At 47.3% G+C, this 11,302-nt stretch overlaps 2 protein-coding genes across 2 annotated transcripts; one reads left to right on the top strand and one right to left on the bottom strand.

Moving 5' to 3' along the window:
- The first annotated feature begins 5,140 nt into the window (after window positions 1-5,140).
- LOC123046885 (uncharacterized) lies at window positions 5,141-6,038 on the top strand. The gene is made up of 2 exons (XM_044470320.1): window positions 5,141-5,427; window positions 5,599-6,038. Exons 1-2 carry the CDS (start codon window positions 5,278-5,280, stop codon window positions 5,695-5,697), a joined length of 249 nt encoding a protein of 82 aa, XP_044326255.1. The 5' UTR covers window positions 5,141-5,277; the 3' UTR covers window positions 5,698-6,038.
- A 1,110-nt stretch (window positions 6,039-7,148) lies between these two features.
- Window positions 7,149-11,070, bottom strand: LOC123046884 (putative disease resistance RPP13-like protein 2; the record flags this gene model as incomplete). Its single annotated transcript, XM_044470319.1, is given in 2 exon segments — window positions 7,149-7,941; window positions 8,035-11,070. A coding segment is annotated over 1 exon segment (2,976 nt), but the record flags the coding sequence as incomplete, so codon positions are not given.
- Between the last annotated feature and the right edge of the window lie 232 nt (window positions 11,071-11,302).

Here is an 11,302-nt window from a genome sequence, read left to right as displayed (position 1 = left end):
GACGCACAGTTCGGGACCCCCTACCCGAGATCCGCCGGTTTTGACACCGACAATGATCATGAAACTTCAGATCAAGTTACTACCGAACCTCGTAGGTCAACCAGAGTAAGATCCGCACCAGAGTGGTATGGTAATCCTGTTGTGGAGGTCATGTTACTTGACCATGACGAACCTACGAACTATGAGGAAGCGATGATGAGCCCAGATTCCGCGAAATGGCCATGAAATCTGAGATGGGATCCATGTATGAGAACAAAGTGTGGACTTTGGTTGACTTGCCCGATGATCGGAAAGCCATCGATAATAAATGGCTCTTCAAGAAGAAGACTGACGCTGATGGTAATGTTACTGTCTACAAAGCTCGACTTGTTGCGAAAGGTTTTCGACAAGTTAAAGGAGTTGACCACGATGAGACCTTCTCACCCGTAGCGATGCTTAAGTCTGTCCGAATCATGTTAGCAATTGTTGCATTTTATGATTATGAAATTTGGCAAATGGATGTACAGACTGCATTCCTGAATGGATTTCTGGAAGAAGAGTTGTATATAATGCAACCCAAAGGTTTTATCAATCCAAAGGATGCTAACAAAGTGTGCAAGCTCCAGCGATCCATTTATGGACTGGTGCAAGCCTCTCGGAGTTGGAATAAACTTTTTGATAGTGTGATCAAAGCATATGGTTTTATACAGACTTTTGGAGAAGCCTGTATTTACAAGAAAGTGAGTGGGAGCTCTGTAGCATTTCTAATATTATATGTGGATGACATATTATTGATTGGAAATGATATAGAATTTCTGGATAGCATAAAAGGATACTTGAACAAGAGTTTTTCAATGGAAGACCTCGGTGAAGCTGCTTATACATTGGGCATTAAGATCTATAGAGGTAGATCAAGACGCTTAATTGGACTTTCACAAAAGCACATACCTTGATAAAGTTTTGAAGAAGTTCAAAATGGATCAAGCAAAGAAAGGGTTCTTGCCTGTGTTACAAGGTGTGAAGTTGAGTCAGACTCAATGCCCGACCACTGCAGAAGATAGAGAGAAAATGAAAGATGTTCCCTATGCTTCAGCCATAGGCTCTATCATGTATGAAATGTTGTGTACCAGACCTGATGTGTGCCTTGCTATTAGTTTAGCAGGGAGGTACCAAAGTAATCCAGGAGTGGATCACTAGACAGCGGTCAAGAACATCCTGAAACACCTGAAAAAGACTAAGGATATGTTTCTCATTTATGGAGGTGACAAAGAGCTCATCGTAAATGGTTACGTCGATGCAATCTTTGACACCGATCCAGATGACTCTAAGTCACAAATCGGATACGTATTTATTTTGAACGGTGGAGCTGTAAGTTGGTGTAGTTCTAAGCAAAGCGTCGTGGCGGGATCTACGTGTGAAGCGGAGTACATAGCTGCTTCGGAAGCAGCAAATGAAGGAGTCTGGATGAAGGAGTTCATATCCGATCTAGGTGTTATACCTAGTGCATCGGGTCCAATGAAAATCTTTTGTGACAATACTGGAGCCATTGCCTTGGCGAAGGAATCCAGATTTCACAAGAGAACCAAGCACATCAAGAGATGCTTCAATTCCATCCACCATCAAGGGTCGGAAGGGGACATAGAGATTTGCAAGATACATACGGATCTGAATGTTGCAGACCCGTTGACTAAGCCTCTCTCATGAGCAAAACATGATCAGCATCAAGACTCCATGGGTGTTAGAATCATTACAATGTAATCTAGATTATTGACTCTAGTGCAAGTGGGAGACTGAAGGAAATATGCCCTAGAGGCAATAATAAAGTTGTTATTTATATATTTCCTTATATCATGATAAATGTTTATTATCCATGCTAGAATTTTATTAACCGGAAACTTAGTACGTGTGTGAATACATAAACAAATAGAGTATCACTAGTATGCCTCTACTTGACTAGCTCGTTAATCAAAGATGGTTAAGTTTCCTAGCCATAGACATGAGTTGTCATTTGATAAACGGGATCACATCATTAGGGAATGATGAGATTGACTTGACCCATTCTGTTAGCTTAGCACTTGATCGTTTAGTATGTTGCTATTGCTTTCTTCATGACTTATACATGTTCCTATGACTATGAGATTATGCAACACCCCAACACCGAAGGAACACTTTGTGTGCTACCAAATGTCACAACGTAACTGGGTGATTATAAAGGTGCTCTAAAGGTGTCTCTGATGGTGTTTGTTGAGTTGGCATAGATCGAGATTAGGATTTGTCACTCCGATTGTCGGAGAGGTATCTCTGGGCCCTCTTGGTAATGCACATCACTATAAGCATTGCAAGCAATGTGACTAATGAGTTAGTTACGGGATGATGCATTACGGAACAAGTAAAGAGACTTGCCCGTAACGAGATTGAACTAGGTATTGAGATACCAACGATCGAATCTCGGGCAAATAACATACCGATGACAAAGGGAACAACGCATATTGTTATGCGGTTTGACCGATAAAAATCTTCGTAGAATATGTGGGAGCCAATATGAGCATCCAGGTTCCTCTATTGGTTATTGGACGGATACGTGTCTCGGTCATGTCTACATAGTTCTCGAACCCGTAGGGTCCGCACGCTTAATGTTTGGTGATGATCGGTATTATGAGTTTATGTGTTTTGATGTACCGAAGGTAGTTCGCAGTCCAGGATATGACCACGCCCATGACGAGGAGTCTCAAAATGGTTGAGACATAAAGATCGATATATTGGACGACTATATTTGGACGTCAGAATGGTTCCGGGTGAGTTCGGGCATATACCGGAGTACCGAGAGGTTGCCGGAACCCCCCGGGAGGTATATGGGCCTTATTGGGCCATAGTGGGAGAGATGAGAGGGAGGCATAGGAGGGGGCGCGCCCCTCTCAAGCCCAATCCGAATTGGGTGGGGGGCCGGCCCCCCTTTCCTTCCCCCTCTCTCCCCCATCCTTCCACTCCTAGTCCAACTAGGGAAGGGGGGGATCCTACTCCCGGTGGGAGTAGGACTCCCCATGGGGCGCGCCATAGGAGGGCCGGCCCTCCCCCTCCTCCACTCCTTTATATACGGAGGAGGGGGCACCCCATAGACACACAAGTTGATCATTGATCTCTTAGCCGTGTGTGGTGCCCCCCTCCACCATAATCCACCTCGGTCATATCGTTGCAGTGCTTAGGCGAAGCCCTGTGCCGGTAGCTTCATCATCATCGTCATCACGCCGTCGTGCTGACGAAGCTCTCCCTCGACACTCTGCTGGGTCGTGAGTTCGTGGGACGTCACTGAGCCGTACGTGTGCAGATCGCGGAGGTGTCGTACTTTCGGTACTAGGATCGATCGGATCGTGAAGACGTACGACTACATCAACCGCGTTGTCATCACGCTTCCGCTTACAGTCTACGAGGGTACGTGGACAATACTCTCCTGCTCATTGCTATGCATCACCATGGTCTTGCATGTGCGTAAGAATTTTTTTTGAAATTACTGCGTTCCCCTACAGAAACTAGTTTGCCTATAGTGGAGGAGGTCACGGTGGCTTCTCTTCATTCGAAATGAAATTGTCATTTTTGTCTTCTACTTTTATTGGATGTTTGGCTAATTCAAGGACAAGAGGACGTTCTGGACTTAGTTGTTACTCTTTTGGTTGTTTCTCTTCAAAATTGGTTTACAAAGCCTATTTTGAGGACCATCTGCTTTGTACCGTGGGCAACTCCATATGGAAGATTTGCGCCCTTATTGGTTGCAAAATTTTCCGTGTGGCTTGCTGTCCGCAAATGGCTTTGTATGGAGGATCGCTAGACAAGATCTCCCTTACAATGAGAGTTGTGTCTGTGTAATGCCAATGAGGAGGACGTTGACCGTATCTAACATATTTTGGTGCTCAAAACTCGGGAATCGATGGGCCTTCCTAATACTACTCCAGTTGTACGTAGCTCCTTTTTGACCCGACTTGATGGATGACGACTAGGGCAAGTGCACCTTTGGTTGGGGAAAAGAAGTTAAACAACATGGTCATCTTGGTGGCTTGGACAATTTGGAATGAGCGTAATAGCAGGGTTTTTGATAACAAAGCTAGCTCCATTGTCTATATTTTAGACAAAACCAAATGTGACGCACTCAACTGATCTAAGGTGGGCGCTAAATGCATGAGGGCATCATTCGCATAGGGTAGCTTTTGTCTTAGCTTTCACAATCTTTTGCCCGTATTGTTTTACTTGTCTTTTGCCCGTGTTGTTTTACTTGTTGGGTCATCGATGTTTTTCAAAACTTTGTGTCTCTTTCTTCTATATTATTGACATGCAATGGTTTGAATAAACTATATTAAACGAGAAAGAAGGCAACTTGTGTTTCCTTAAAGCAAATTTTCACTTTTACTTCGAAAAGTGTGGGCCGATGTCATGGTCCATTATCGTTTGTGCCCTAGGAAGCTAGGATTACAAGGATCGAGCTGTATATTTTGTAAAGAGGACAAAATAACCCTCTAGTATATTGTCGTTAAATTTGTTCAAATTTTCTTTTTACGGGTAATTTGCCCTTTTCGTCTTACAAATTTGATAGCGGCGACATCCACACGTCTATATCCAACTAACGGAGACCAGGTATTGATCACACAAATGTGAAACGAATTTGGACACGTCATACAAGTCGTTGCCCTCCGTCCCGTTCTTGTTGACCCGCTCGCCACCGTGCTCGTCGTTGCAGCGCCTCCTCACCCTGTCAACACCGCCACCTCCGCTTCTCGGCCTTCCCTCTATCCCCACCACCTCCCGGGACCGACGACCATCTCCCGCACTCGTCAACCCTCTGCCTCGCCTCGGGGTAGCGACGCCACAGCCAGCCGCGTCGTCCCCATCTCTGACTTGTTCCTCGCTCACGCTCACGCCGACCAGCGCGTCGTCCGACTCGGTGCTGCGCGTTTGCTCAGTGTGGCTGACCAACCGACGCGCCAAAAATTTCCAGACACCTCGCTAACAGCAAACCGGTCCCATTCGCCAGCAAAATTCACACCCCGTCTGCCCTCCCGCCGCCGCCCGCGTCGGGCCACCTTTCCCGGATGCGGCTCCGGCATTTCAACCCCGTTAAATTCCGCGCTCAGGTCCGGCCGCGCCTTCCTTCCTGTAGCGCCGTATAAAAAAAGCACTACGCGGCTAGCCGTGACCTCCATTCCAGCCTGCCCTGCCCAAGCAAAGAATTCCCAGCCTTCACACCTCTCCCCCTCGCTCCGTCCCTACCAGCCAGAGGAGGAGGAGGGGAAAGTGGCTGCTGGATCGACGATGATGTGGGGCGTCGCAGCCGCCGTCGCCTCCGCGGCCGCCGTCGCCGTGGCCTCCGGCGCCGAGCTCCTCGCCTGCGACTGCGCCCCGACGGAGCCGCCCGCCGCCGTCGCCATCGGCAGATGCGACGAGTTCCTCCTCCGCCAGCGGGTACGGATCACGGCTCCCCCCTCACCTGCCTTCTCCCTAATTCCTCCCCTCCCTCCCTCCCCAAAGAATCTCCTCCTACGATAGCAATCCGCTCTCGATTTTGATTTGGGATCACGACGGCACGGACGGCTTCTTGGACTGCTCTGTTCTTACATGCTCTGCTTTCCGCAGGATTCCTCGGCGTCGAGCGGGGCCAGCGGCGACGACAAGTTCGCGCCGCGGTTCGACGGGCTGCGCTTCATCGAGACGCTCGTCACGGCGCACCGCTGAAAATTCCCCCCTGCGGACTCTTTCCAGTCGTCTTCTTCGTGCGATTCGCGGGGAGAGGCTGGCTGCTACCCTATTAATTCGGCGATTGGCGGCCAACGCGCCGCCGAATTTTTGCTACTACTAGGACAAATTGAGGTTTTCCGTTTCTTTTTCTCCCTTTTGTTTCTCTTTGCTGATGACGATTATCGTCCTATTGTTGTCGAGTTATGCGATTGAACTGGAACATTCAAGTGGGCATGTGATGTGATGAGCGTATGTACTTGTGCTAGCATTTGGTTCCTTACCCGATCTGTTATGCAAGCATGTTAGTATGATATGAGATGATTGATGGTCTGATTTCAGCTCCAAACTTGCCATTCTCATGTATGGTAGGCCTGCTGTCCCTGCTTGTGGTTGGCCTCTTTCCGGAATTGTCCTTTTTCCCCTCTTTGCTGCACGCATATCACATGGCTCAATGTTTGCAGTGCATCCTGTCCATGGCTTTTGGGGTAAAGTTAGTAGATGGAGCCCCTGGATGTATGGTAATGATTATGCTGATTATGCCTGGCCAAATTAGGACTAGTTTTAAAGCAAGGAGAGTGGTGGTACGTGGTCGTGTGATGTGGCTCCTTCCTTACCGTCCGTGTTTCCTTGCAGATTTGGCTAACGATTTCTAGCTCATCTTCACCTGTTTTCGTTTTCTATCACAAGTAGAATTCGTGTATCGCATCTTATAGCGTGCACTCGTAGATTTGTATGACCAAGCTTTGGTTGGATGAAGGACAATATGCTAGTATAAAATTCGATAGTACAATCCATATTAATTGACGCTGCTTCAATTAGCATACATCGCAGCGAGTTCATCACAAGGAGTCAAGGAGAGAACAATCTGCTATCAAGTTCATAATACAATAGATATTGGCGGGGTGTAGTATGAAATGTGAGTTTGGGTTGGTACAATTCCACATCATGTTTCATTTCGAGGCTATCAAATGCAGTAGCATGTCTAGTTCACGGACCGCAGATGAATGCATCCCAGAACATTAGTCATCCTCGTATCTCTTCATTCTAAACTGAGCATTATGGATTTACCCTACTTCATGTCACTCCAAGGAATTCATTCGTTCTTCTAGGGATTCTTTACAGAATGACCATGTCTTGCAGAAACTGCATTATTGGACTGGAGTACCCTACATAACAAAACGGATTCTTGTGCTAAACGACCGAACAGGAATATACACAATCTCAACTGCTCACTACTCCCTTCTCAACTGCTCACTACTCCCTCCGTTCCTAAATATTTGTCTTTTTAGAGATTTCAAATAGACTACCACATACGGATGTATATAGACATATTTTAGAGTGTAGATTCACTCATTTTGCTCCGTATGTAGTCACTTGTTGAAATCTTTAGGAAGACAAATATTTAGGAATGGAGGGAGTACACCACAATTGACAGTTTGGAAGAGGCGTTGAACAATTTCTCGGTTAACATTAGCAATTTACAGAATAGGATAGGAAACTCTTCCAACCATACAATTCACAACTATGCGAGTCGATGGTACATTAAATGTTGCTATCTTTGCAGGAAAATGGCTGCAGAAACACTAACTCAATGTAAACACAAAATTGTCAGTCATACTACTAGTGGGAAGCAAAAGATGTCTAGCAAATAACCCACCCGATTACCTCACATTTGGTCTTTCTCACCCAATCCTTGATGTTGTAATAACAGTAACCAAATAAGCATGGGCAGAACTTGCAGAAGATCACCCATTGGTATTGGACACAAACCAGCTCGCAGGATATGACACTGCCAACCAAAGGCCTCTCATTGCCCCGTTGGAGCAACGACAGTGACAAGGGTGTCGGAGCAAAGCTACCTTTGCTTCTACGGCAGCATTCACAACATTCACTGGACACGAATGTTTCCACTCCAGAGCAGCTGCACGAACAAAAAATGCCTCTGAAGAAGCATGCAATGGATTTTTTTTCCTTGGGCAGCTAAGCCAGAGAACCAGCTATGCATCCTTCTATTTGCTGCACATTTGGAATTACAGTCCCCACGTCTATTGCTGGAAGAACAACATTTGGCTGTGCTGCTGAGCTACTGAATAAGTATAGAATGATGTACTTCCATTTTCATTTCATAACAAAGGTCCAAAGATCTTGTGTGCAGGTAGTAGTAGTTCTTGTGACAGTACAAAAATGAGAGGAAAATAGCAAGATTAGATCATCCAAATGCTGCATCAATCAAGATGAGACCTGGAAGCCAAGTAAAAACGGATGAGACCATTTATAGACTATTTGATCTTCTGCAAAGATATCAAATGAGTTATTATGGGATGAAAAGCGTACAATAAAGTTTCCTGATCCTGAGACAAGGGCAGTTTGACATGATTAAATATTCTTCCAATCTCATCTAATGATGACCTTGCACCCCATCTCCTCTAGTTTGCCAACATTACTGGAGGAAATAGTGCTCCCATTCCAAGTGTGCCGCTTCAGCAGCAATGTCTTAAGTGAAGTCACATGCAACAGTCCTAGAGGAGGAAGGGACATCCCAGTGAAGCTCGATATAAGATTCAGATGAGTTAGTGAAGGAAATGCCCCAGCTTCAACATTCCAAGACTCAACACTTTTTATGCCGTCAATTGTCAGGTGGCACAGCCTAGGAAATCCTCCCGCATCGCATGTCATGCTGTTCCACTTGAAAGCGTTGTCTTCCAAGACAAGCACCACCAGATTCGGAAGGAAGCCCAGCACAGGCATTGGGTCTTCACTCAGTTCAGAACCTATCAGCTTGAGCTTTTTGAGGCCATGAGGGAGCTTGCTTAGCTGGCTATCCCCGTGCTTCCACCTTCCAGCCAGTTCTAGCACTTGAAGATGCCTATGGCGCGAAATGCTACTGATGAGTTGCGCAGAAAAGACCTGCCCTCGTATTCTGCTCCCAGAAGCATATCTACGACCAAACCCTTTCGCAACTTCCCAACTCTCCAAGTGTAAGAGCACGGCCTGCTCCATTTGCTCCAAAGATCTTAAGAAGGCAGCCCATATTTTCTCGTTTCTGAGAGCAATAGAATAGTTTGCACTTCTAGCCCTGCTGCGTTGCTTGTGTGAAAGATAGCTCTTGACATCACGGAACAAAGATACTTCACACAAGTACAAAGTCTGCAACGAGCCAAGGCATCCAACCTCCGGAGGAACCCAGTGATTGACCTCACTAAGAAACAGGTGCCTCAAGGTCGGAATAGTCCAAAAGAGTCCTGGTAGTGATTTTACTGTTGACCCTCTTGCATCCATAGTTTGCAGGTTCAAGAGATCGCTAGCTGAGGAAGGAATGCCAATCGATCCACTGCCACATTTTTCTAATCCTAAATATCTTAGATGTATCAAGTTGCCAACGCCAGATGGTAATGACTTGAGTTCTTTTAGGCCATAAAGATCAAGTACTCTGAGACATTTCATCCTGCACAGTAGTGATACTGCTGGTGACTTGAAAAACACCAACAAGGTGCGGAGCATCGGCATGGCCACATTAATCTCAGTACATCCAACAAAGTTATGGAGAGCAATTCGGTAAGCCGTTATCGAATCGGAGGGTGCCTCAGAATCGGTCGGATTACTCCAAATATTGAATAATCCCTCCCTCCTTGCCTCTGCAATACCCCATTCACGAAGCACATCGTGGAGAACTACACTCTTTATTGAGCCATGCCACTTGCTCCTTTCAACAGTTTGGAGCATACATCTCTGTGCCAACTCCTTTATATATTCTCTTGCTGTATCTTCCATTGTCTGATTCGGCCGATGTGGAATAAATCCTTCCGATATCATCAGCTTGCAAAGTTTTGCTACGCGGATGACATGGTCCTCTGGAAAGGAGGCTACATAAAGAAAGCATGATTTCAATTGGTGATTAGGAAGGTCATTGTAACTTCTAGCTATGATGTTCCAGACTGGCTCGTCATTCTTGCGAGCTTCCCAGTCTAGATTATGAACCAATCCTGACCAAATGTCATAGTCCAAGTTCCTTGAAAGATAACCTCCCAAGACCACAAGAGCAAGTGGCAACCCTTTGCATTTCAATGCCAATTTCTTTCCTATCAGCATCAACCGTGATCGATCAGCACTGCTGACATTTTGGTACACTGGAAAGGACATCTTCTCAAGCAACTCCCAGCTCTCCCTCCCGTCCAAAAGCTTCTTCTCATGAATGCTTTTCATCCTGGCGACATGCTTTGGAACATCCATATCCCGGGTGGTCAAAATGATTCTACTACCATTGTTCACATCCGGCAAGACACTGAGGATCCTATTTATCTTACTGTAAGAATTACTCTTCCAAACATCATCCAACACTACAAGAAATCTTCTATGAGCGAGGAACTCGTGCAGGAATTTCAATACATCATCCTCCTCCATATTTTCCAATTCTTCAATGGTTACCTCCTTTGACTTGCTACCACTGTTTGCCCCACCATCCTCTCTGTCCTTGTCCTTCTCCTCTCTAATAACTATCATTTTCCTTGTCATACCCATGATCCTCCTAGCAATATCCTTGATCAGATCAAGAAACCTGTACTTCTCGGACACTGAAATCCAACTCGAGGAATGAAAATGTTGTTTAACACGGGGGTCGTTGTAAATTTTCCTTGCAAGTGTGGACTTGCCGGATCCAGCCATCCCAACTATGGAGATCACACAAATTTGACAAATCTTATGATTCATTAACTCTCTGAATATATTATTTCTCTCCTCATGGAATCCAACAATCAAATTAGTATCTGCACTGTTCCAGCTGAGGTCATAAGGGATCACCTCGTCTTGCTCCTGGAGGTCAGCTGGGACGGCGGTGGTCTCCCCAAGATCAGCGATCCCGTAGGCTGCGGCGCCGTCGGAGATCTCACGGATCCTGGCCCGGACGCGCCTGATGTTCACGCCGAACGTGTGAAGCGCGGCGACATCGGCGCACCATACAAGGGCGCCCGCGAACCCGAGCCGCAGGCGGCGGCGGCGCCCGAGGTAGTCGGCCTCCTCGAGCGCGTTCTCCGCGTCGTAGGCCGCGGCGCGCACGTCCACGACCCAGTTGGTGAGGCGCGCGCCGTCGCGGCGCATGGCGTCGGCGTCGCGGAGGAAGCACTGCATGCGGCGGAGCTCGGCCCTGAGAAGGTCGGCGTCGGCGTGGACGCCGCGGAGGAAGGCGGCCTCTTCGGTGGCCAGCGTACCGAACGCTCGCACCACCGAGGCCACCGCAGATTCCGCCATGGCCGGATGGCTCAGCTCAGCTTGCACTCTCGGAGTAGTAAACAATTGGGGAATTTGATGATTTATTACACCCTGTTTTTCTGGCTTAGGCCCTGCGATGTTTTCTAGGAAACCGGCGGAGCAAACTCGGCAGTAGGCAAGCAGACCTGGCCAAACGGGCCGGCCCGGCACGGCACGGCACGGCCCGTGCTAATCGTGCTTGGCCCGGCACGGCCCGCCATGGCACGTTTAATAGCCGGGCCGTGCCGTGCCGGCCCACGGGCGCTGCTCCTTGGCCCAGGCACGGCCTGATTAATAAACGGGCCGGCCCGATGGCCCGTTTAGCACGCTGGGCTGCACATTTTCAGCCTGCTGGGCT

The sequence above is a fragment of the Triticum aestivum genome, chromosome 2B, assembly GCF_018294505.1.
Source record: "Triticum aestivum cultivar Chinese Spring chromosome 2B, IWGSC CS RefSeq v2.1, whole genome shotgun sequence".
Lineage (NCBI taxonomy): Eukaryota > Viridiplantae > Streptophyta > Magnoliopsida > Poales > Poaceae > Triticum > Triticum aestivum.
The sequence above is the reverse complement of the archived record's forward strand: the minus strand, read 5'-3'. Positions and strand labels throughout refer to the sequence as shown.